Raw genomic sequence first — 26,552 nt, 5'->3', positions numbered from 1 at the left:
TTTGAGATTCTGGTCCATGTTGACATGACTGCATCACATCATTTCAGCAGATTCATGCTGCCAATCTCCTGCTCTACCACATCCCAAAACTACTGGATTCAGATCTGGTGACTATATAGGCCAATGAAGTGCACTGAACTTATTGTCATGTTCATGAAACCAGTTTGAGATGGTTTTTGGTTTGTGACATGGTGCATTACCATGCTGGAAATAGTCATTAAAGGATGGACATAGACAAGAGGAATACAGGTATAAGAGTGTCTAACATCACTGGTGTGAAGTAGGATGATCAAATGGAGCAGCAATCCTCAGATACGGTTCTCTGGAAGGGTAAATTAGTTGAAATCAAGGTCAAAAGCAACAACAAACAGTAAATGCTACCTATTAATGTTCTGAACTTTGTGCCACGTGAGTTTGGATTCGAGTCGACGGTGAGCCAGAGCAATCACCCTGAAACCCTGCTTGGTGTAGCCCTCCAAAACCTCTGCAAAATTTTCTGGCACTGCAGAGAGACAGGTAGACAGTGGAGAAATGATTAACATCAGAGAGGTGCAAACAGCAGGAAAATAAGAGATCAAAATTATATGGCTTTTGTGCTCAGGTCAGGGATCAGAGGTTACCAAAATTTACAGATACTGTACTGATTATATTTGATGCACTAAACCCCTACACATTTGGCAGGCTAGTGGGCTAAAATAAAACATAGTGCACTTCCCAGTGCTGGTGAACACCATAGGAGTTAGTGCACACCTCACCTGTCTCTTTCTTGCAAAGACTTGCCACCACCTCTGGCGCCCCCTTTGTGTACGCATTCATACGTTTCTCCCCCAGCAGACGAGCAACCACACTCATTCTCTGGAGAGCTGAGGAAAAAGGAAACTGGCGCACAATACCTATCTCATACGCTGACTGCACATGCACACACACAGGCACACGCACACACACAGACAGAAAATAACTGTATCATTTATGTCAAGGGGAAAAGGCTGATTGATACTGAAAATATGGATAATGCTAAACTGACATAGGTGACCAAATTGAGAAGCATTTGAGGTATCCTCTATGTTAGTATGGAAGATCAGTGTATGGACAAGTCTACATTTTTGCCAACATTAACAATATAAGTCCACTGTTCATGCTTACAGTTCTTTAAGATAGACCTGTGCCGTTCATTCTAATGGAAACAAAGACAAATTTGATTACTACATTTTGAAAAAGGAAGCAGACTTCTTACCGAGAGCTCATAGAGTTCCTAGAATGAGAAAAAGAGCAGACAGAGATAAGCTGGTGAGAAAACATAATGTAAAGACAAAAAAAAACAATCATTAAGTAATAATGTTGCCTGTTGTTATTGTATACAATGATAGTAGTGTCTATGTTGCAGTGTTTGTTTTCATTACAGCCAATATACTGTGGATTTAGGTCAGTTAAAACACAACCTCAATTAGGCTGACTACAAAACAAATCCAAAAATTTTAAATAAAATCTTTTAAGACCTCTCTCAACCACTAATATTAGATTGATATATATTTCACTTTTTCTTTATGTTCATAGGATAAAAATGATTTACGATTTTAAGATATTTCTCAGACTTCTATCCTGTTGAACAACTGGGTTGCTGTGCGTACCATGTCCTGTTCTTGAGATACGGCAGGCTCTGGGGGCAACAGCTGCTTTGGGGGTCGAACCACAGTGGGCATGATACGGTTGTGGAGAGATGTTTCCTCCTCAGTGGCCTCTTCCAGGATCTGGGCAATCAAAGGTTTAGAGAAAACATGAATCACAAAAATGTCAATGAAACAAAAAATATAGATATAAAGAAACATACTTGACACAATAAGTATCTTTCAGATTCACTCTCTCTCTACACAAATAGCCTACGCATAAAATGGATTCCATATGGCTGTTGGTCCCAATATATCTTTTTAAGGGTGGTCTGACTTATGACATTTCCATTGTCAGGCCCTGGACAACTTTAAGCTTATGGATTGACATAGAATAACTCACCCAGCCTGTAGCCTCAAACATTTTGAGGTCCAGTGGATCTCCAGACAGCTGGCCCTCTATTTTGGTAAGAGAGTGGCAAGTGGCCATGCAAGCCACAAACTGGGACTTGACAAGGTTCTCCTTGTAGGCATTTTCCTCCGACAGGTGGAAACTGGACAGACAGGAGAGGTAGGTGGATAGATGACAAGTTTTACTCAGACAAATACATATTTTTATTAAATGAAAAATATAAATCATAATGAGAATGAAAATGCATGTATGAATGTATAAAAAACAACTGGTGTAATATCAATGTATGATTATAGACAAGGTGGACAAAGTACACAACTTTATTACTGGAGTCAAAGTATAAATACTCCTGGTCAAATATTACTACTTATTACAGTACAAGTGAAAGTTGATTACTTGAGTTAAAGTACTGGCGTACGTTCTTTTAAAAATGCTATGCTAAAAGTATTCAAAAGTCGCCTACATTCTTTATGTCAATGCATTGTTGCGTTGTTCAACAGTACATTTACAGAATTTAAAAACTCTGAAACACCTACTTACTTGTAGAAGACATAGGATAAAAAGCTTCTAGAATATGTTACGAAGCCTATAGAAATGGCCATGAAAACCCAATTGAATGCACAAATGAACAGTCATTGTCATTTTGTTTTTTTTTTGAAAATTTTGCTAATAATCCTGTATCTTGATAGTTAGTAGTAATCTAGTTCAGCTTTTTGAAAGAACCACATTTTCAGCAAATTCAAGGTCCATCAGGGTCTCGTTAGCATTTTTATTTAAATTTAAGTGTCTGAACATCAAAAACATAAGGAAATGTAACCATCAGCAGGAAGATTTTGTAAATATTTAAAATATTTGTCACCAATGCAGCCTGAAATTGACTAAAACAGTAGTAGTTTCAGGTGTGCTAAATTGGAGTAAAGACCAGCTTACCTGCCATTCTCAACTCTCTGGACTCCCCACAGGTCTAATCCATCTTCTGTCAGAGTTCCCGTCTATAAATAGAAAGTAAGTAGAATAGAATTTAATTGAATAGATGGGTTCTGCATCACCCCACAAACCAAAGGCAGGTGGAATTAATTTGGGTAACATCAATAGTTACTTCTTCATATCATCATACCAACTCAGACATCCACAATATGACTAATTCTTTGGTAACTCAAGTCTCACTACTATTCATATCACCATGTTTCTGTTTATTTTCTTTCATTTCAGATGTGTAATGTCTTCTGGCCTTGATTGAAACATTTGACTGAGAAAAAACAGCAGTCATACAACCTCTAATGCTCACCTTGTCAAAGCAGACCAGATTGATTTGCCCACAGATATTGATCCTTTGTGGGCTGATGCAGAAAATGCCAATGTGTTTGAGGCGTCGCTGGGCGTACACAATGCCAGCTGTCATGGCAGCTGGCAGAGCTGGTGGCACAGTTATTGTGATGATGTCCAGGGACTCAATGATGATGGTCTTAGCTGGCACCTAGGGAAGGCAAAAAGTAGAACATTTTTATGCATGTCTCATAATCACTTAGTCTTTGATTATCATCTCTCAAACTATAAATCAGGTAGGGATTCACAATTCACTCTCACTCGTTTGTTGGTAGGGCTGCTAAAATTCTGGTTTCAGACTCAAATATGTGGCCTCTCCAAACATGAGCTGCAGAAATCCACTTTAGGCTTGACCAGTGTGGAACAACAAAGTTTCTCCAGGGTATGTTTCTCCCCTGATTGTTCATATTAACAACAAATCCAAATAAATGACCCAAACAGGCTGATCCTTTAAGTCTGGCGCTAATCCTACCAAAAGCCTAGAATGCAAACTAACGTCTCACACAGTTCATGTTCTGCAACACGCAGAGATCCACTAATATATTACAGCGCTGTGTGTTGCTCAAAAACGTTTTGTGCAATGTTGCATTAAGGGAAAGGAATATCTTTTCCACTGGACTCATTGGGTGACTCTCAAAAAGGACAGCTGTTTTGGCATTTCACAACTGAAATTTTAATTGACTTTACACTTTTAGAACAAACCCAAAATGTTTTTTCTTGGAATTCAAATAAAAAAAACAAAAAACTAACACAAACTGACTTATTGTAACTGTCTTATTAGTCCCATTACTATTATTAGTTTTATACATCTTTATGTGGAACTTGTATTATGCTTTGTTCTCTTTCTTCAATCTCTCTCTCCCTCTTCAGCCGCCTAGTGGGCAAACATCTCTCAACTCAGTTTAAGCTGCAGCCACAGTGAGCCTTTCATTCATAAGCAGATTAAACTGTTGAACTGGGCAGCTTCTAGATCTGTGTAAAACTATGTGAGTGAGAAGAAAGGCATTGGGGGAAAAAGGTCATATGTCCTTAAAAAATACATATTTCAAACATAAATTAAGTTTTAGAAAATACAATACCTGCTGTGATGCATCGATATATAAAGATACAGTATGTTGTAACAATAAGACAAAGCCAAACAATGTTCCATGGGACAATGTAAGATTTGGTGTTCGTACAGGTAAAGCCCCCACCACCACCACCACCCCCCACCCCCTTACTGCCAAACTCTGAACTTGTGCAACTCAAACAGAACATTGTCACCTCCTACATTACCTTGTTCATGATGCTGAGGACAATGGAGTACACAAAGCCAATTCCAGCCACAGCCACCAGACACAACAGGAAGAGGTAGGCATCACGGTACAGCTTGAAGTCGGTGGGTTTGGGGTACAGAATGGAGCGCACCAGCTGGCCTTTGGCTGTGCCGAAACCTGAGTGAAGAAAGGGACAAATCTTTCAAAAGTTGACCCTGTTTTCAGAAAGGAAATCATGTCTCTGAACTGTGATGTCCACAGATTAACCTGTGACAGACTTTTTTTAAGAATGGCTCAAATGTGGATTTAACACATATTTAGTGGAACAAAGATTATACTGGCGGCCTGAATGAAAAGGATATTACTGACCTCTGAAATGCTGCATTGCTCTTGTAATGAGCAGCAGTAGTGCTTGAGAGGTACAGTATGAGTCTTCAGACTATTGTTAGTCTGCAGCTAACTATTGTATTTCAGTAAACTTCATGGAGTACAGCTCACACTACACACACACACATACCTGTGCGGACCACCACAGCCTTGACTAGTTCGCCTGTGTAGAAGCGGGTCTGGATGACATTGGTGCCACAGAAAAGTGTGTGTCTCTTATGGTCCTCTGTGTTGTAGGCACTGTCAGCCTCCTCCCCCCTCTCCCCTGGCAATGGGTTTGGGAGATTGGTCTTTGTCACAGGAACACTTTCACCTGATGGAGAGGAGGCTGATATTAATACTGGATTCTGGTAGGTGTAGTAAGAAAGCACTTTGATTTTTGGGGTCTCCTGTGGCTGGTTGATGGGTTTATTTACAAATAGATCAAATATTGCTGTTGTTTTCCAAAATTTACTTTAATTTTCAGGTTTCTCCTCTAACCTGTGAGCATGCTTTCATTGACGATGCAGGTGCCACTGACCAACACAGCGTCACATGGCATGATGGTCCCGTTGCTGGGAATGACCATCACATCACCAGGCACAAGATCAGTGGACAAAATTTCTTCAATATCTGAGGGTACAATGGAGGAGTGGAGAAGATAAATGTGGAAAATAAATTAGAAGAAACAAAATAAAGGGTGTGGATAAAGGTGAAAAGTGTGTAAATAAGCCAACAGTGGCAGATGGTGGATTTGCGGGATGGGGGTGGGGGTGGGGATGAGAAAGGAGATATTTTGTGTGTCAGAGCCCCCGAGTCTTGTTCAGCACATATCTCATTACTCACGCCCCTCTAGGCAGCAGGGAGAAAAGCTGAGGCATCACAAGCAGGGACCAGCGCAATAAATGGATGCATAAACAAAAGTAAATGGTGTACAAACCTCCACAGCAAGGTTTCTGATTGATCCTAATCATAAAAGTAATTTTTTTCTCCTTTGCTCAATGGATGGAATTAACTTTAATTGGCTACAGCTGATAAGACATGCTTATGCATCACCTTTGCAGACACTTGTATGTAGCCATACAAAAGTTTGTGCATCCATTTAAAAGTGCTTTTAAATGTACATGCTACACCCTCTCTCTCTCTCTCTCTCTCTCTCTCTCCCTCCCCCCAAGCCTGCAGTGTCCCACCCAAGCAGCCATCTGGAGCACAGCCAAAGCAGGGTGACTGTGTAATTGAGTCTGGCCCAGCACAGAAGAAGAAAATGTCTACTGTCAGGTTTGGTTTGGAAAGCACCATTCAGACAAGCTGGAAACTGAATAGAATAATACATGCTGTGAGCTACTATTGAAATTACTCTACATAGGCAGTCTGCAGAAAAAGAGACACAAAAGCAAAAAAAATTGACAAACCATTGTTGGCTCGGCATACAGACACACGGACAATACTGTGAGCTGCCACCATATCGTGAAGCATGACGTATTGCTGGAGGAAAAAAAACAAACAAAGAAAACGGTGATGAAAAACCTGAGCGGTTCTTGATTCTCATGACCACCTGTTAAACCGCAAGGGTGAATTCATCTGAGTTTGTGTGCTATGAAGCCAGGGGCACTAGACCGTGTGCAGATGAGCCTTTATGCTAGCTTGAAAACCCTGGATTAGACATGAGTGGGGCAGCAAGTGTGTCTGACATAGCCTAGCCCTGGTCTCGCTCTAGTGCTGTAACATTACAAATTTTATTGCACCAGAGGAGTTCAGTCAGTGGGAAGTTACAGCAGTGTAATATGTATGTAATATGTAATGTAATATGCATTCGCATCTGTCTGTTTGGTACTTGATGTACTGTGTCATATAGCAAAGTCACACTGTCATGGAAGCCAAGATAAAGAAAAAACAAAGCATTGAGATAAACTGATGTCATGTTCATGTGATATAAGACACATGACATGTAAGACACATATCGTCTGGTAAAATAATATCACTCACCACATGCTGTCTTTTAAAGGCTGTTTTACTGACATTTAGATTATGAAACCTCTTGTGTATGGAGCTGACATGTTGGCCTATTGGTAGTAAAGGAAAGATCAGAGGGTCACCAAAAATATTGGATTTATATTGGACTCTCAAGACCTTCTGATGCCATAGAAGTGCCTTAATATGTGAATAAAATCTGAAAAAAAAAAACCCATCTAAAATCAAATCTAAATTGCTACTGCAGTCAACATAACCCAGCTGCAAATTGTGAAATATGAGGAGCTAATTGCTGAACTCCTGTGTGTGAACATTTGGAATGGCACATGGATCAAATTACCACTTTCAATTCACTTTAACCCGGTCCTGCCATATACAGTATATGCAGTATAATAAATGGCTCTGGAATAGTAGAGTCTTGGCAATTTGTGGAGCTCACCTTTTTGATGGTGTACAGAGAGGTAGCTATGGATATGACCGACATGAAAACAATGGCCACAGCATAGTAGTAATACTCATCGGCACTCCACAGGATCACACTGAAGAGCTGGAAGATGTAGAAAGGGTTGAGGACCTGCGGGAGGAGGCAGAGGGAGAAGTCAGTGTGGCAAATACAGGGGTGAGAGCATGTAGATAAAACTACAATGGAGTTTAAAACAGAGATGATCACTTGAGGACATAACTAAGATGCTATCAGGGCAGTGAGGAGAAAACAACTACAAATGATCAAGTTCCCATATGTTTGCACAATTCCCACTTAATATTTATACTTATTTATTAAGCTTGAGATATATTTGCATTACATTTTGTTTGTTTATGGTGAAATAATAATAAATACATGTCCACTTGGTAATATTAACCGGTTTGTTGAATATGAGTTGCAACCAAAATTACTGTGTTGGTCTGAAGGGGCATTAGTGTAACATTTACTCTCATACAGCTCTCCTATTGTAGAAATATAGTAAGTAGATATCCCAAACACTTTCCTTTAAGAAGTATGCAGAAAAGTCTCTATATCTGCTAGCTGGGGAATGAGTCAAAGACCAATCAAATTGAAAATTTAAGAGAAACTTTGTATTAAAGAGTAATAATAAGGACAAAGTCTCAGTACAGAATACAGAGGACCAGAGATTCCCTTAAACAGATTAAATAGATGAGTAGCTGTTTGCAGATTAAGCAGATGAATAGCTATTTTCCCTGCTAATATAGGTCCTGTTAGCAGTTCAACTGACTAAATACCAATGCAGAAATAACAATAGGCAAATGTTTATCTGAATATCCTAAGGCATTTCTACAGGGCAAAATGTTGGTTTTGCATGTTTGCTTTTGCAGAAACAGAAAAAAAAGATTGTAAGTATGTAAATGTCCTGACACCCACTATACACACTGCTAGCAATCCCTGAAGGAGAAAAATCCCAAACTGAAATATTCAACACAGGTTTTTAGCCAACAGTCAAAAACCCAAAGATATTAAGTTTACCATCATAGAAGTCTAAAAATAAAAATAATTAAAAATAATTGACTAGTCATTTCTACTGCTCTACCTAAGAAACATGCAAAAGTGACAACACATTACAATTACACTTATATCACATATAATATTTAGCATAAAAACCCATTCATTGTGTCAATATCCATGTAAAAAAAATCTATGAGTTGAGCACAAAATTTGACAAGGTGTTTTTCGGCGAAGGGAAATTCAATCTCTGGGTTAAAGAAAATGCTGTAAATATTAATGTAAATTGGGCACTACCTCTTTGATAAGCAGCTTGAAAACAGAAGGCACTTTCACTGCAATTTCATTCACTCCGAAGAACAGTCTCCTGACAAGTGATGAAAGAGACATTCATGAGGCAAGTGGTGTAAATAGGACTGTCATATCTAAACATACATGCACAGAGTATACAGCAAAGATACATAACAATGTACCATTAAAGGCTAAGAGTATGCAGGTTTTCATTCTTAACAATACTACCAAATGATTTCACTGATCCATTTCTCCACTTTTGTTGAAGCACTTTAATTAGTGAAATCGTCTGTACTGTCTACATTGTCATTTCAACATGTCCGCACTGACTTCCCCATGGCCACTTATGAGCAATCCCTGCATCGACATCTGGCCTGACGAAATCAAAGAAAATGTGAAAAGTTTTGTCAAGGCAGTGGTCTTATTATCTGCAGCTACTGTAACTCATAGAGGGAGAATAAGAGAATAATCTGACTACCAGGCCTGAGAACCCACCTCCTGTCTGTCTGCCTAAAGTTGATAAGATAGAAGAGATGTTACCTGTACTCCTGCTGGTTCCTGGTCAGGCCTGCACTGTGCTCCGAGTGGAGGGTGGAGCAGCTGATCTGCAGATCCTCCAGGCCACTGTAGGTGGAATGTAGGTCAGAGAGAGAGAGACAAAGTTGACACTTAATTACAATTAAAAGTGCCAGCAATGCAAGTCTAACTGTTACTACAGCTGGTAATCCAGGTGATCGTTTTGCTTATTTTGTCTTCCTATCAATTTATCTTTTGTTATCACTGCTGTTGTGTAATACCGTACACACACTGACAGATAAAACCCTGATCCGATTTAGCTTGCTCTAAGGGAAGAGATTTCTGCAGTGATAGTGCCTGAAAACTGGTATAAACATAGTAAATACAATTTCTGTAGATAATCAAAGAATGCTTACCATAAAACTTCAAAATTCTGCACCTCGTCATTCCAATAATACTTTGTGCTATGAAAGGTAAAATAGCGAATCTGAGGGAAACAAAAGAGAGAGGGGCAGAAGGAAGAGAGAACGACTTTTAATATGTTTTTAAAAAATTGTGATTTGATTTGGAAACCAAACAGTGATTGATACTGTAAATACAGTATATTGTTGAGATGGGTGCCTACCTGTGTGGGCTGGTAGTCGGCAAATCTTCTGATGAGCTCCTGAGCGGGGCTGCCATCGGAGGGGTGAGGGGTGTGTCCGTTGGCCAGAGGGGGGGAGGCAGGGGAGGAGAAGGGGCAAGAAGGAGAAGAAGGGGAGCAGGGGGAGGTGGTCTGGGTCTCCAGGCTGTGGAAGGGGTTGCTCCCTGGGGCCAGCATCACTCGCACCCTGGCCAGGAACCAGCGCCGGAACTCATCCTAAAACATGTATAAAATTAGACTGCTGAACTTTTGGGGACCATTATTTGTTATAATACATCATAACACCCCTTCATTACTAACTAACCAACCTTAACACTTTAGGGCAACACGCTTTTTTAAAAATCTTTATGTCGTTATGTAATTTTTATGTTATAATCTCTTTATAATGTTAAAGGTTGTGTTGTATCAATGGGCAAAGGTATAAAAATGTTTTCATGATATTTCCATCTTAAAATACTATAGGGAAAAGTTCAAATTTTTAAGCAATTGCTCTATCGTTGTGATAGAGATTATGTGTGTTTCATCACAGGGTACAAGTGTGTAAAGATTTAGTGACGTTGGCTAACTAATACCTGCAATGAGCTACATTTACTGATTTCTGGACTCTGACAGGTTGCACACTTTGAGCTGATCTTGACAGAAAGAAAAAGAAACCTTCATGCTGTTGTTGGCTACAGTCAGGCTGTTTTTTTTTCTGACTGCAAACACCTCTGTACTTGGCCCGTACAAGATCTAAATTCCTGGCTCACTCCTGTACTGTATCTCGAGGCAGATAGACGTGCCTGATGTTTGTTATGAGTGTCAACTGGCACGCATCAAGTGATGCACTCCAAAAATTTCAACAGCACAGTTAAAACAGCAATGTATACACCTTAAAAATGCAGCTGTATTTGGTGTTTGACAGGTGTTATTTTCAGACCCTGCCTTACCCTGTCTAATCCTCACTAACCTTAACCCAAAACCAAATTCCTATCTCAAGCCTCTTTAAGAAGTGAACAAAAGTGAGCAAAATGTTTAAACTGAAATAGGTTCCTAATGCTTCAACCCTCAGGAGTGCATCTAAAATTCAGTCAACACCGACAATCTGACACAGATTCATACACACATGGTCAAGGATGAATATACATACATGCACCCAAGCATGGGACCAACACAGAGAGAAAGGAGTGCAGACACTTATATGGCAAGTCATCAGTGTATTCCTGCTGGTGTGACTGTAGTGGGTTGGGAGAAAAGCTACAAGTTTGGTTTTATCTAAACAAATACCCCCCCATTTTTCATACAGTCTTTCAATGGAGGCAATACACCTTGAAGTCAGTAGATGCTGCTCTGGTGCTGTTGTGGATCCACTAGATTGATTGTAGCTACAGGCTCAGCACATGCGCAGCTCAGAAATAAATGAGCATTGGCCTGGGCAAGATGGTAACTTTGGTCCTCTCAGGTATTACAAAACTCACTTTTCTGCTTTTAAACTGGTTCTACAACTAATGTAAATTCAGTATTAGTTGTTTTGTATTGTTAAGATAGTTGTGAGATGTGTGATATGTACAGCTAGTTTGTTTTGTAGTAGATTGTCTCAGCATGCATCATCATGGTGACAGAAGTTGTTTACAGGACGTGTAGGAATTAGCGCAACTGAATGAGTTACTCTGAATCATAACTGTCATCATCTATTACTGTTATTATTATTATTATTATTATTATTATTATTATTATTATTATTATTATTATTATTATATTTTTATAATTATTATTCTTTATTTTGGTACCATTAGTATTTCAGTAGACCAATTTTTTGTTGAACTGAACGCATGTTAAATTAAATTATTTAGGTCATGTGCACTTATTTTCTTTTTTTAGGAAGAATGTTTTATGTTATTTAATGTAGTTTTGATTACAAAATTATTTATTTAATTTGCGGAATATTGTTGTTTTAATATCATTTAAATATAAATGTAAATAAAAAACCTCACACCTTAGATTAGCTGTATATAATAATTATTTTATTTATTCATTTTTACTTGATTAATTGCTTAGACTACAAAATGTAAAAAAATTGTGCAAAAAATTCCACGTCTTGAAGCCCATAGCAATGTCTTAAATTTGCTTGTTTTGTCTGACATTTGAGAAGCTGAAACCAGAAAATATGTGGCATTTAACTGAAATGATTAATTGATTATCCAATTAGTTGCAGGTTAAATTTCTGCCAATCATTGCAGTTCTATTTGCTACCTACCGTGGAGCGCATCAACACCACTTCAGCATCACGGGCTGTGGTACGAGTGCAGGTGGATTTGACGCACCACTCTGGCATCCAGTAGAGCACCAGGAGTAGGAAGCCCCCTGTACACAGCACCCCAAGGCCCACCAGAGCCAGCCGCCAACGACATAGACGGTAGCCCTGCAGCTCCTAGACGGTGTAGGAAGAAAACATAATGCAGTCTGATAAGTCTGAAACCAATAATTCCCACTTTCCACCTATGTAAAATAAAAAGGGAGCTTACCATCTCCTCCTCTTCCCCCTTGTTGAGGACCTTGAGGTCTTCCTTCTCCATGCTGCAGAACAGTTTGCCAAGCCCCTTCCTTAGTCACTGCAAACACAACAGACAAAATGTCAGGTGAACGGTGTGGGAAATCATTTCAGCTCCAAAACAGCCTATCAAACCGTGGCTCAACACCAGAGGGTCAAACACCCAAGGCGGGGTCACAAGATACCTTCTAAGTTTATTATGCAAAAGAGTAGTGTGTGGAAAATGAAGTGTATCATCAAGTCATTCAATCACACTTTTGTAAGCTTCCTCCATTACATAATGATGTAAAAAAGGTTGCGAAGGGAAAAACCCAAATCATCATTCACTATTATTATTTCCTGCATTTCTGTAGTTGCACAATCACGCAGTAACTCCATATCACTTCATAGCTAGGGTTTATAGACTGAAAGGGATTGCGACTGTGCAGCCAGTTACCATTTAATCTGGTATCAAAATCTAGTGGCACAGTGGTGGTGCAGTTTGCTATTTGGGTGGCACTGGTCACCCTTCAAATCTGATTAACCAGCCTTGGTCCCACTCAAACACATCATTCACTGTTTAACACTGAGATTGTGCACTCATGCATTATTTCAAACAAACAAAGCACTTTCTCTGAAATAGGAGCAGAGTGCTCAGGGCGTGTTATGATATCCAAACAACATGGATGGATTTGATGATACAGTGGCATTGTGATTCAGTGTATTTTCAGTACAGTACATTTGAAGACTGTTTTAAGTTTTGCCTCATCCATTTAGAGTGGTTTGTCAGCAGCATACAGTGTATAAGAATATAATACATACAATAACAGACAGATGTGGTGATGAATCCAAGAGTGCTGAGACAATGTCCTTTAAGAGGGAATAAGTGGTCCCCACATTCCTCCTGTCTAAAGTTTCTGTAAAGACACAAACCTACCTAACTCTATCTACTTCTGCTGTTGATGAGACCATTGGCTAAATCACTGAAATGATACTTTCCATCAATCTTTGAACAGTTAATATAAGGCAGCAGGTATGCATTGCAATGCAATTCACCAATCACTCTCCACACAGAAAATGTTCAAGGACTATGAGACAAGTACATGCACTGCAAAATGTTCGATAGCACATGGACCTCAATGTAGAGACAGCGTGACGGGGCATCATTATGTTTTTCTAAACTCTGGTGAAGTCTCTTGAACCCAGTGTGAGCTCTTTAACTTTGTGTGGGAAAAGAGCATTAACAAAGGAAGACATAACTGTCTGTGGGTCCGATGTACAGGAAAGTTATCAGAGGTCCATAGTTCATTAGAGCACATGAATATACTCCAACTATAAGAATGTGCAACTCTTCTCAGACAGCTGCTTGACCTCAGAACACCTGAGATTATCTCTTAAGAGTGTCAGCACACCCACACACAGACCAACTGAGTCATCAGATGTGTGTTACCAAATATCAAGCTCGTCCCTCTTTCCTCCTCTCAGTTGTCCCAGAGGACTAGCCAGCTGCCAAGGAAGGCACAATTTGTGTGAGTGTGTATCTGAATTCTGCATTGATATTGACAGAGGGGCATCTGGGTCAAAAAGAACAGGCCCATAGAAATGTTAGTTCAGCTGCAGACAATCTGTCTATGAGGTTAAAAGCAATACCAAGCTCCAGCAGGTTACTTTTCCACTCTGTGGCTTATGTACTGCATTGAGTTACAGAGAAAAACAGTGAAGCTGACCGTGTGTGAACAATCAAACTGTGAGTGGGCATTAAAAAAGAAGCTAATTAGGCTACTGGCTTCAAGGACAGGAGCTGGTAATCCATTGGTCGATCAGGTGCACTCAGGATTTCGCTGGGGTTTCTCTGGGAACTGGTGACATTCCCATCATGCCCTGCTAAGATGCCAACCGGCCAAAACATTGGTGGACAAGCGTTAGCCTGTAAATTTCTACATGTCTTTTGTAGCACAAGACATGTAGAAAGTAACAAATTACAGGTGGAAATCAATGCCTGGTTTCTTTGTTTACATGTTGTAATTGGAATTCTGGAGATTATTGGAGAACTGATCAGTGTCATCTACACTGTCCACAACACTTACACGAAAGAAAGGCATGTCATAACTAAGAGAGCCAGTTTTGGGTGAAAAAGAATAAGACTGGCAGAGAGATGGAGGGTAGGTGGAAGAAGAGACATACAAACAGACTTCAGGCTTTCCCATAAAAAACACGTAGCTTGTACAAGGTAGTATCCACACCAAAATGCATTACATTAAGCAATTATTTGTAAATAGTCAAAATACTTCATACAAGTCATTCAATGACACATTCATTCAACTACAACTTGCAAAAGATTAATTCAAAATGGAATATACAAACAAAACAATACAAACTGTCTAACCCTGAATATACATTCTGTTGCATATTCCCTTTAGACTAATTACAGCCACACACTCTGTTTTTGCGAGAATGCTATGCTATTTACATGTCAGAATACGTTGGGGTCAAAGCTGACTGAAGTTAAATTTTGGCCACAAATTCAAGGCAGTGCAGTGAGTTTCGCTTTCCCTCTTTATGCAGTGCTGTGACTGTCTTTGGTATGAAAGCCCACTTAAGCAGAATGTGATTCAGAGATACCTATGACAGAACATGCTCTTACATAGATACATAAAGAGGGGTATAAAAAAGATAGAGTACACACACACACACAATTGCAAAAAACACTACATTAAGTGACACAAACACAGGGAGAGTTAGAGCACTCTCACCCCAGATATCACAGAGGAGTGCTAGCATGCTGTGACAGGACACTGTGCCCATTGGACTACCCTGCTACTGCCCCCACCACCCTAAAAACACCCACTGATCCTGTATCACTGCCCCCACACACTGATCTTATCTGCCAGCAGCACCCGGCTGGACTTTTTCTCTGGCATACAGCGGGATATTTTGCTTAGGACCAAGCCCTTCCTAGTATTTTACAATAGCAGCCCCCTGACCGGCGCTATGCAGTGGGTGCAGTGAAACAAGAACATTCCCTCCCCAATCTCTGCAATGACTGGAAATGCCGACAACAGGGCATCATGGATACACTCTTTCACAAAATAGCTGCTGGTATGGTGACTCAGACATAACACACCAATAAAAAACAGCCCCCAAAAATGATTGAAAAGTATCAGCTTTATGTGGTTTTTAAAACCAGAGATTGTTACACAGTCTGTGGTGTTGGAATCATCTGCTCAGGTAACAGCAGGTTGCAACCTCAGAAAACATAAAGGCATCCATAATTACAGGCTCCAAACAGACAACCAGCCAAAGTTAAAGGTTTGTGGCTGACGAGCCAGACATGTTAACCCTGTTTATGGCTCAAGTACCAATATGTTACATGTTAACTGGGGTTGGAGACAAATTAAGTTATACTTTCGTTCAGACAAACTTGTGCAAGAGCATGGATGGGGCACTGTCAAAAAATCATTGTGTATTAAGAAATATTAAGAAAGAATGTTAAGATAGAATATATCATAGTGAGAATACAAGAAAGAACTGATCACTTGATGCTGTTATTGGCTAAAATGGTAAGAAAACTGTGTCTTAGTGTAGAGAGTAAGATAATATACAGTATATTGGAACTGGGTAAAAAATTAACACAAACTGCCATTCAAACATCATTTTTGCTTTACAATCAATAACATAACAAAATAACACAGGATCCCCAAGTCAATCCAAATAATTAGCACAGCTTCGTCAATGTATATCATCAAACAACCAAACATATCTAGGGTAATCGTTTGTTCCCTAAATAAAACAAGTTTGTTAGGTTCTGTCAGTATATTTGCAGTGCAGTCAGCTCAAGGGGATTTACAGAGTGTGGTGAAGGTATCTTGCTACATAGGACATGAAAATGACCAAATCACTTCTGGGAAAAAAACATAACTAGCTTACGCTCAATCAGAGCCCAAAGCAGTGACTTATGCATTGGAGAAGCTTCTGGGTAATTTCATGGATGTCCCACTGGGTTACAGTGAATTTGTTGCGCATTCATATGTCAAAAATCTGTGCAATTTTGTCAGTAAGAAACACTTGCTGTTCTTCTTCTCCTAGGCTGCATCACCTCAACAGTCCAGCAACATAAAAGAGATAAAAGTTTCTAGTTACCTTGAGAGCCAGGGACACGATGCCCCAGGCGGTCCTCCTCCCCGTAGTTAGCTTGCTCTCTCACCACACCAACCTGGAACCCTGGGGAAAAACAAGCAATTACAAACAGTGGACATCACAAAACTTCCCACAAGGGTCTTTCAGCTATGTACAAAAAATTAACTTAATGAAGTGCAGGTTAACAATAATAGTTAATGAGCTGCAGCAGAAGAAATTTCAAACCAACCAGGTAATATAAAGCATGACAAGGTGTTCACTGATATACTTTCTATAGAGTATATTCATCATTTCCATCAGTCATTCAACAAGATAATGGAAATACACTTTAGACTTATCTCTGAAAGACTACAAACTGATGAAAATGAGTTTAATTTCATTGGCCAGAGGCAACCACATTTGGACCACTGTCAATCATTTTATTTGGTCTGGTTGCCCCTGCTAACCACAACATTGTGGAATTTTTTGAAAATTGAGGTATTAGGAATGAGTGAACCATCTGAAGTGAACTGAAGTCCATAAATAAATTGTCAGCATCATGGAATATCCCACACCATGTCCACTCTGCTAATTTTAGGACTAGAATTTCATGGACGACATCACGCTAGAGGTTAAATACCATCATGTAAAATTCAGATTTACATCTTCCTGTTCCCACCAGCTTATGTGGACTTCTGTTGCCACTAATCCTGTCCTTTGCTGACCCTGTTCATTTTACACTCCATTCCCAGTTATTATTTCCCCCAGTGACAAAAGAACCTAGGTACTGTAGGTATCAACAACATGATAAACAATGCCTTGAGCAAATATATCATGACTTCATGCTGAAATGGCAGCAGCTGAAATAACATCAGGTGATTCCTCCTGATTCCTCTCTACTAACAAGGCATGGTGTTCCCATCCCATACAAATGCTAATGATATAATGTAATAAATCTTCCCTGTTTTCCCACCAGAAACAGTAACGAAAAAAAACAACAGATAAATTATCTCTTCCGTTGTGAATAGGAGGATAACAGGAGAAACCAGTGTTCTTACTGGAATATAGAGGACCATGTTTGGGGCCTCTAGGAGTCAGCATGACTTCAGAGATATTAATAGATTCCTCAAGCCCAGCCTAAAGCCACATTGTTGTCTCGCATTTGATTAGTCTGCTATTGTATTAATAAGCAATGCTGGCTTGGAAGAAAAAAAACAAAAAAACAATGTCATGTTTCAAACAAGTTGAACATGACAATCATCAGTGTTCCTGGAAAGAAATTGTAACATGTCAGAAAATAATCAACCAAGTATAGATGTATCAAAACACAACACAGGTAGAAAACATGACTAACTCTTTGAGTCCAAAAGCAGATCTGGTTCTGTGATCAACCACAGCCAAAATATTATGAGATAATTATCTAAAGACACAGTTTATTTGTAATTTATTTGACTGTGTAATGAGTTCTCTGTTTCTCCAATTTATCAACTGCTTTCAACTAACTATCAGCAATACATTCAGTCACAATAGCAAAGAAAAACACCAGATGCTCACATTTGACCAGTTGTATCAAAAAATGTTTGGCAATGTTGCTTGAAAAACAATTAATATCGGCTATCTGCAATTTCACAGGATGACGAAAGGACGATCGGACTATGGTTAAGATTGCGCAACCCTAATACTCGAGCAAAGCAAAAGTATACAAATAAATAACTCAAGACAATAGCCAAGAGTAGACACATACTCCTTTCCCTTTCTGCCCTATTCTTCAACACACAGACAAAAAGGAAAAAGTGAACAATGAGCCATGACCTAATGACAGAGGCCTATAATTCATGGAAGCATTTGGAGGAAAAAGTGTTTTGTTGCTATCATGCTCTGCACTCAATGTGCTTTCTTTATCACTTCCCCTCCTACTCATGGGGTATTATAGCCAAGCAAGGGCCAATCAAGCTGTTTATCACTGCAGCCACTGGCCTTAAAAAAAAAAAAAAAAAAAAAAAAAAAAAGTATGACCACCTGCCTTCCTCTGCTGTCTGAACTAAAAACTCTTCCTCAGTCAGCTCTAAGAGCCCATCACCACTGACAACATGATTAACTGAGCAATTCTCTTTTAACAACTTGACTAAGGAGAAATCAAGAGTTTCATTCTTCTCAAACTTCAAACACAGTTAAAGCTGAATCACCTACTCAAACTCACCTATCGATTCTCAAAGACATTATTCAAAACATTGGCCTCACATATCATAGATACTCATACTGTATGTTTTCAGATGACATACATGGGCTTTAGATCACAACAAGTGAGAAGAACTGTTGGCATTACAGCCAACTATGATCCATGTAAGGGGAAAGGAAAGTTTACATGGATGAGATCAGGGAGCGGAAGAGGACAAAGAGAGCTGTACAGGGACTGTATGTGGACTCCACTACTGTCAAGTACCCATAAGAAAAAAAGTGGAGGGAAAGGGCTGGGAAAAAAACAATCCTGCAGATCAAATGTGTGCAAAGTTTTAAATCACACCACATGCTCTTGGATTAACAGTGGCGTTGCTTGACAGACTATGAAAAACTGCTGATACCACTGTGCAAGAGATTAAAACACTTCGTAGAGCAGCTTATTGGTACATAATGAACCTGGATGTAATATTTCTACATGAATGTAACAGGCTATTGAATTACTCAACATTTCTATATTTTGTACGAAAATTTTGTTCAATTAGGGGAAAATATCAGGCAGAACCCTTTTAATTATTTGACCTGCGAAATAATTTCAGCATCAGCACCACAAAACTAATAACCATTTCTCTGGGTGATCAGTCCAGAGTGTCTGTAATGTACAAACTGACTTTAAGAGGGAATTAGGTAGAACAAACAACAAAGATTGGATACGTTAAGTGTTGTTAACAAAACACAGGCAACAAATTTATACTTTAATACTACACACTACTAACAAAGACTGACATAAAACAATAACAACTAACTACACACACAGAAATGCTACAGTGAAAGAAAAGATGAATTGATGAGGGAAATATGTAACAGGTGAATAAACCAATATATGCAGTCTCTACTGGAATGAAGCTGGTAAAATCTGTGGTAAATTTATAATCATGTTTGGATAGAGAAGCCAGTTAAAGCCAGTTAATTTCTGAATTTACCATTAGCAGAAAATAAAGTATATGCTACTTGTGTTTCTGTGCAACCGCTGATTCAGCACAGCAGCATCTGCTGTGAGGGAGAAGATGATGATGCAGCAGCAAAGGTGAGGATGAAGATTCTGAAGTTGAGATCAGCAGAGCAATGTGGAGACAGAATGGGGCACCTATAGCATTCCAGCAATGCTCTTTTATAGAGAGTTTTAGGCAAGAGGTTCAGAAAGATGCCTAGACAATCTGTGGGTCACTCGAATTGTCAGGTTTACACTCCCTCCAGGTGGCATGTGTCCAGTAGAGGCCATATGCCACACATTTAACTTTTTCAGACAAGTTCTTAAATAACTGTATTTTGTTATTAAATAATTACAATGAATAAAAACCTGGCATCCTGATGCTGAGGGGATTTTAACAAGACCAAACACAGAATTTATCTCTAATGGTAATGGAAATACTAATATACGAGTTTCATCAACATATAGCTTGCAGAGTTAACTGTAAATGATCACAAACCTATCAATAGGAGTAAGACTACAGATACAGACATTTAAAGATTAATAACAGACAAATGACAATGTTCTGGCATTTCAGGATTACATATTCTCTTGTCTGTAGAAGAGCAGATGAGAGGGGCAGTGAGAAGAAGGGGGGCTTCAGGATATCTGCAGAAAAGTGTCTTAGGGTGGCTGTGAGTGCACATGTGCTAAGGTACATATGACTTTCCTTGATTATGTCTATCAAACAGTGATATGGGAATGGTCTGCTAATTTCATCCCAATTTGGAAAATATCAAATTCTTCTGTAAATAGCGTTAGAAGTTAAACAACAGTCATGGCAGGGCAGCAACCACCCTGCTGCCAAGTAGGCCTGTGGAATGTCCAGTGTGGGTCTCCGTAGCCATTATCAGTTGTTTCTTTTGTCTTATCATCTGCTTTTTTCAAGAAGCTTTGATTTGTGTTTAAATGTAAACACCGTTCCAGGTTTGCTGTTCTGGTCAGAGCAGCAAATGTCTTCACCACTAATTTACTGCTGTGAGAACAGAGCAAAACCAAACTCTTAAAGCTGGGGGTGAATATCTGGGGGTTGCTTGGAATGCATCACACTTCAGATGCATTTGTCTTGCGTTCTATTCAGATATTTCCTATAATTTCATGAGCCAAAATTGTAAATGTCATATAATGTCTCTGTGGTAGGTTACACCAAGATGAATAATACATGATGTAAATCAAATATATTAATCTTACAATTCCAATTTGAGAAATAAGGGAAGGAAATAAATATGACTCATATAACAGTGTCTTCATGGCGCAATCTCAATCAAACACGCCCATGAGACAATTTATGTTCCCATCTAGCCCCAGCCAGACCTGAGGATGCAGTCCAACAGGGAGTATTTTTGGGCTGCAAGTGCCTGGTGAATGTTACAGTGATATCACGCTAGAAGCTAATAGAGCAAATGGAAGTCTTACAACTCTTTCGCCCTCTCAAAAACACACTTTTGAGTTTTTTTTTCTAATGCACCTGCTTTTCATATGTCCACAGAGCATAAGAGTCGCATTTTCAGCAGCTGCCTCTTGCTACACAGCATCTCATCCAGTTTAGAACCAGAGTGCAACTCAGGATGCAACAAGTGTGAGGCTGTATCACTGTCATAATGCCAGATGATTAGTGCTGTCAACTGCTACTGAGCTGTGGTCATCTGTTTCACAGATTTACCAGGTATGTAAAAATGGCTGCTTTATAGCATTTAATTACTTGAGCTGCTCCATGATCATCATCATCAGCAGGAGCATTTTAAGGAGGAGTCTATCCAGAGCCCTAACCACATCTTTCTGTCACAGACTGCCTCCGACAGCAATTTAACTTGTTGAATTGCCCAAACAGCTGCTGATAAGAGAGATGGAGCCAACGGTGTGGGACACACCACAAAAAAAACTAATTGTGATCTGCCATACAAGTCCCAACAGCACCTGAAAACCAAAACTCAGCATTCTGAGGTTGTAACAGTGATGGAGTCAAGCCGTTCTTGCCGAAGGACCCCAGATTACATTTGTATGTATGAGATTAAAACCAAACTAGACTATAAAAGGCGTTAAAAGTAAAATCTTAAAATTAATTGTGAAATGAAGAAGTACTTGATTTGCTAGATAGTCCTGATCTAATACTATCATCCATAATTAGAATGGGAATTTCGATCAGCGATGAACTGAGTCCCTTCGCAATCCACACTGTATTCATTTAATTGCACAACTCTGCTCTCAGGTTAACATTACTGTGTCAAATTTCACAGTTGTTTCTATTTTCATTCAAAATGTTCTCGCTTCCACTGATGCCGGCCGCTGGCTTGTCCTGGTCTTGTTGGAGGCAAACCGCTATACCGGCACTAGAAAGATCTGTTTCTCTAACGTGCTGCACTCAGGTTCCAACACCAAACAGTGCTGGGCTGCGGAGAGGACTTTTACCATGTCAGGATATTTCTCATCTCTACTCTGAATCAACACTGGCAGGCCTTCCATCACAGTCTGCTGTTTTAAAAGTCACCTGTGAAAAGTCTTAAGGTACTGGCTCAAAAGCCCATTGAATATTGGCGCCTCACTTCTTAAACTGAGACTAAACAGCTTCCAAATCTCCAGTTTGGACAAGACCTCAGGCTCTCTCTCAGAGAAGAAGGAATTCAAAAGGTGAGAAGGGCAAGTACAATTAGTCGATTCCTTCATTCCAAGAATCTGTACACAGATGTGTAACATGGATTAAGCGAGTTAAACTCGTCTCTTAGATATACTCACATGATGCCAGAAACTGCAAGATGTTTTTTTTTTTTTAACAATTATGAAACTCATCCCATAGTTTACCCAAGTCTAATTTTTCTAAGACAAATATGAATAACGACCAAAGCATAAATGCAAACAGTACTGTATATCTTTGCGACCTGGTGCATGAAGTAACCACAAAAAATGCACATGGACAAGATCTTGACTTAATTCCAGCAGAAGAAGAAAAAACTCAAACTAGTAGCATATTTATCTCTCTCTCTGTACTGCCAAATGATTGAGGAAGTCTAACTACTGCAATGGAAAATGGTTAACCAAATACAAATCACATCAAGTTAAAAACAATGCTTCTATGTAAGAAAAAATGAGTGGTTTCTACAAATGCATCATGGCTTAAAACACATGGTTGCATCGCATGTCAATAACTTTTACTATACGTACATCAGGTATCTCATATATATTTTTTCTTGTGTGCCTTGTGAAGCGTGATCCCAATAGGCACACACTGACTTTCACTGATCTAGTCTACACATACAGATACAAATATTTAAAACTATGAAGTGTGAACATTTTAAACAGTGAAGCTTTCAAAAGGACTAGTCAGTTCAAATTTAAATTCAGTGGATGGTATACTTTTACGCAAACTCTGAAAATTGACTTGTTGACTTACAAGTAGCCTTCTCACTGACTGCGGTGCATGCACAATTTGAATTTATCACAAATGTTGCTAAATCATGTTAAAGACAAAATGACTCCTATTTCTCCACTATCAATGATGAATATGTCAAGAATTAATTGGAGATATTTTGTTCAAGCAGTGGTTCAGTTCCTACTTTCATCTCACCTCTTAATCCTTAATAGTGTGGTCAAAAGCTGCACAGGTTATGTGTGAGAGTGGGAAGCTTTTCTTCTTATAAACTGAAGGAATGAAAACAAAACACTGTGTTGATATTATTCCTCACAACTCAAAGGTCACATTCCCATTAAAGCTAGACAAACTAATTATCGCCTAAGCCTCACTGTGGCACCACAGAAAACACATATAAACAGAAAAGGGAATAGACAATGAATACATATCTCCTGAGCTGCTGTGTGCAATTAGTATTTGTGCTACACAAACAAACTTGAACTTGATCAGGATATTTTTAAACTGATTGGTGCTGGCTATATAAAGCCTCCAATCCTTTTCTCATCCTTTGTTTACTGAAACCTTTTGTGGTCTGGGTATGCCAGCTATGCCGGGGCACAAATAAAAAAAATAGCAGCCAGCAGTCTCAATTAACAATATCCACACTGACAGCATGCAACCACAAGCAATGTGGGCATAGCCACACCAGCTCAAGGCTCTTTACCATCTAAGTGACAATAAATCTCCATAAACTGATCTAAATTAACTACAGATATAATACATTAGTATTCAATAAACATTCATTTCCTTTGCTGTAACAAAATTCAATCATGTCAACTGTTGCATAAGGTTGAAAGGACACTAAATAAGGTGTGCCAAAGTCTACATAATCTGGCAAAATCTGTATCATTAGGACAAAACAATATTCCAAACAAATGTACAACAAGGCAGTGATGAACTACCAGTTATACAAAAAGGATATTCCAAGATACTAAATGTCAACAGCACAGTAAGGCCAAAGACAGCTAAGTGGAACGGCAAAATGGAATATGAACACCTATAAGACCCTTGTACATTCAGTGTCTGCTTAAGAAGGTCACTAATGAGGGAGTCCACCAAGAAGTCTAGGGCACCTCTGAAGGAGCTACGGGAAGGGGTCATTGTGAAGGATCAGAGCCATTTTGCATATAAACCAACTGTTATTCGGGTGTTTCAGCTTTATGGCAGATTCATTGTCTATAAGAAAACCGTAGTTGAAAATAACTTGCATGGCATCTTGACTGGTGTTTGCCAGAAGGCTTCTGGGAGACCCAGAAATAAAGTGTAGTGGTAAAGTTAGAGTCCAGACCTCAATCAAATTGAGAGGACTTGAAAATTACTGTTCACTCATGGTCCACATGCAATTTGACAGAGCCTAAAGTGTCTTGCAAAGAACAAAAGGAGAAAGCGCTCAAATCCACTGCAAAACTGAGACTTCCACATAAGCCAAAAGGTGCCTTTACTAAATACTACCATGAATTAAATTGTGTTTTAAATGTATACTAAATTCAGACAATTCAGCCTCATGTTATGTTTACTTGGTTCATTTCCTACTGTATGTTACTTAAGTTGTGAGAAGCCAAAACATGGTACATTTTCATTATTTACATGTCAAATATACAATTGCTGTGTGATGGAAAAATCCAATAAAGCCTCTCTTAGCCAATAGCTAAAAAGACTTTCAAGCTCGCTCTCTATGGAAAAACTAAAATTTGCATTAAAGGGAAAATCCAAAGGCTTTGAGCAGATGTGGAGAACATTTATAGACATTCTAAAAAACAAGAATTTTATTTATCTTAAAATATAAAGTTGATGAATATAAAGTGATGAATACAAGTTGTACACCATCTGTTTCTTTAATCTTTTCTTTTCTTCCATCTAATTAATTAACTATTCATCTATCGCAATCTGACCAAAAGATCATATCACTTGTTGAGAAGAATCACAATGAACAATCTGAATCGAGATCTACATCCTGTTTTCGCTTTTATTATGTTCCTGATTATGTTTTGTACGTTTGACATATATTCCAAATAGAATGAATACAACGGTAAAAAACACAACTCAGACAATCTGTGAAGATTTGTTTCACAAGTAACAACTGTGCAAATTAATATATACAATCAATTCATACCATCAGGACATGTCACAACAACTTTGCTATGTAATTTTGATGCAACACTGGTCATTGGCTAGCTTTGGTTTCTGTATGCATTCATACTGCTATGTAACACAGCACATAATAGACAGTGCAAGTTAAGTTGTCTAATCATGGACAATCTGAATGGGCCATGTGAGTTTCATTCTATTTTTATTTTGAATTTGGAGTAAGATAGATGGTGTCAATATACTTCAGTCCCTGGCTGTAAAAACAATGTTTTATTTTTAACATCCCTTAAACATATTGTTTCTATCCTGTTGTTTTGGAGGTACACAAAAATTATATTATTATTATTATTATTAAAATGTGAGGCTATTGATAATTTCATTACGCTGCCTAACTAGAAACCTGATCAGTATGGCAGGTGTTTGGAAAAGGAATGAAGCTGTCAGAAAGGAGGTGTGTTAGCAAGCTGTTTAAAGCCTCTACAGTGGTACTTTTTGATTGTAATGAAACGACCCACAATACTGTTTGAAAAGTATCTTTATATCTAAATATTAGAAAGACCAAAAACACTATCACATCTGTGTAATGTGTATCCTCAATGTTAAGAGCTTTACATTGTGGCAGGATCTAGATCACCATATGGTTGTCTTTCACTAGCTAGTGTTAACTGCATCACGATATATGCCAAATTGTTGACAACGAATCATGGCTACAAGCCCTAGGCTGCCAGGGAAGCGCTTCGTCGGGAAGACATCGCTGGATGTTGGCTAGCTGGCTATGGTTAGCCAAGCTTCATTGTTAGCCCGCTACTCAGTGACTAGCTGAATAATAGCGTCCATGTGTCTCCAAACGTTATTCTTGCTTTCGGTTTCAAACATTGCTGGAAGGACACGGCGATTCAATTGCAGCCATGGCTGTTTTTCCTGCCTTTGCGCAAGAAGGAGAACGGCTGACGTCCGCACACACACACACACACACACACACACATGCTAACGTTACCACTTTAGCTTTAGCCCCGCTTGGTAGCAACTGACACATGGGTGATGATGACAGCGATGAAGGCAAACCGCAAACATAATTCAGAAAAAACACACTCACCCAGAACCACCTGGACACTCTGAAGATCACCTTCGAGTCATGGTGAGATAAGAGTAGCTGTTATCTGAAGGAAAACGTCGTTGAGGAGAAAAATTGACTAAGTTGGATTGAAAAATGTTGTCGCAGCGGACAAGCAGAGCGGAGTGCTGCTATGCCTTGACAGCTCAGTGGGACAGACTGAGTACTACAGCGGTAGTGAACTGGCCTGAACTGGCTGTCTGACGGCAGGAAGTGACATGTAGTGAAATCACGATGGGGGGAGGAGGAGGGGTGTGTGTGTGTGTGTGT

At 39.1% G+C, this 26,552-nt stretch overlaps 1 protein-coding gene across 2 annotated transcripts in view; it reads right to left on the bottom strand.

The window, feature by feature from the left end:
- The window catches only part of atp13a3 (ATPase 13A3), a 39,681-nt gene extending 13,224 nt beyond the window's left edge, over positions 1 to 26,457 (bottom strand). For both annotated transcript variants that reach the window (XM_023401360.2, XM_087172696.1), the window contains exons 1-20: positions 26,265 to 26,457; positions 16,491 to 16,571; positions 12,346 to 12,432; positions 12,078 to 12,251; positions 9,824 to 10,057; positions 9,615 to 9,685; positions 9,223 to 9,306; positions 8,689 to 8,758; positions 7,375 to 7,509; positions 6,377 to 6,449; positions 5,466 to 5,597; positions 5,116 to 5,298; positions 4,618 to 4,775; positions 3,305 to 3,493; positions 2,947 to 3,008; positions 2,008 to 2,158; positions 1,629 to 1,748; positions 1,235 to 1,252; positions 756 to 909; positions 382 to 502 (exon numbers count right to left, since the gene is read on the bottom strand). In XM_023401360.2, the coding sequence (XP_023257128.1) occupies positions 382 to 502; positions 756 to 909; positions 1,235 to 1,252; positions 1,629 to 1,748; positions 2,008 to 2,158; positions 2,947 to 3,008; positions 3,305 to 3,493; positions 4,618 to 4,775; positions 5,116 to 5,298; positions 5,466 to 5,597; positions 6,377 to 6,449; positions 7,375 to 7,509; positions 8,689 to 8,758; positions 9,223 to 9,306; positions 9,615 to 9,685; positions 9,824 to 10,057; positions 12,078 to 12,251; positions 12,346 to 12,396 (2,180 nt within the window). In that variant the 5' untranslated portion in view covers positions 12,397 to 12,432; positions 16,491 to 16,571; positions 26,265 to 26,457. The remainder of the gene's footprint in view (positions 1 to 381; positions 503 to 755; positions 910 to 1,234; positions 1,253 to 1,628; positions 1,749 to 2,007; positions 2,159 to 2,946; positions 3,009 to 3,304; positions 3,494 to 4,617; positions 4,776 to 5,115; positions 5,299 to 5,465; positions 5,598 to 6,376; positions 6,450 to 7,374; positions 7,510 to 8,688; positions 8,759 to 9,222; positions 9,307 to 9,614; positions 9,686 to 9,823; positions 10,058 to 12,077; positions 12,252 to 12,345; positions 12,433 to 16,490; positions 16,572 to 26,264) is intronic.
- Positions 26,458 to 26,552: the final 95 nt, after the last annotated feature.

The sequence above is a fragment of the Seriola lalandi genome, unplaced genomic scaffold (assembly GCF_002814215.2).
Source record: "Seriola lalandi dorsalis isolate HSWRI2012SDOR001 ecotype SW California unplaced genomic scaffold, Sedor1 jcf7180002053619, whole genome shotgun sequence".
NCBI lineage: Eukaryota > Metazoa > Chordata > Actinopteri > Carangiformes > Carangidae > Seriola > Seriola lalandi.
Note: the sequence above shows the minus strand (reverse complement) of the source record. Positions and strands in the feature narration are given on the sequence as shown.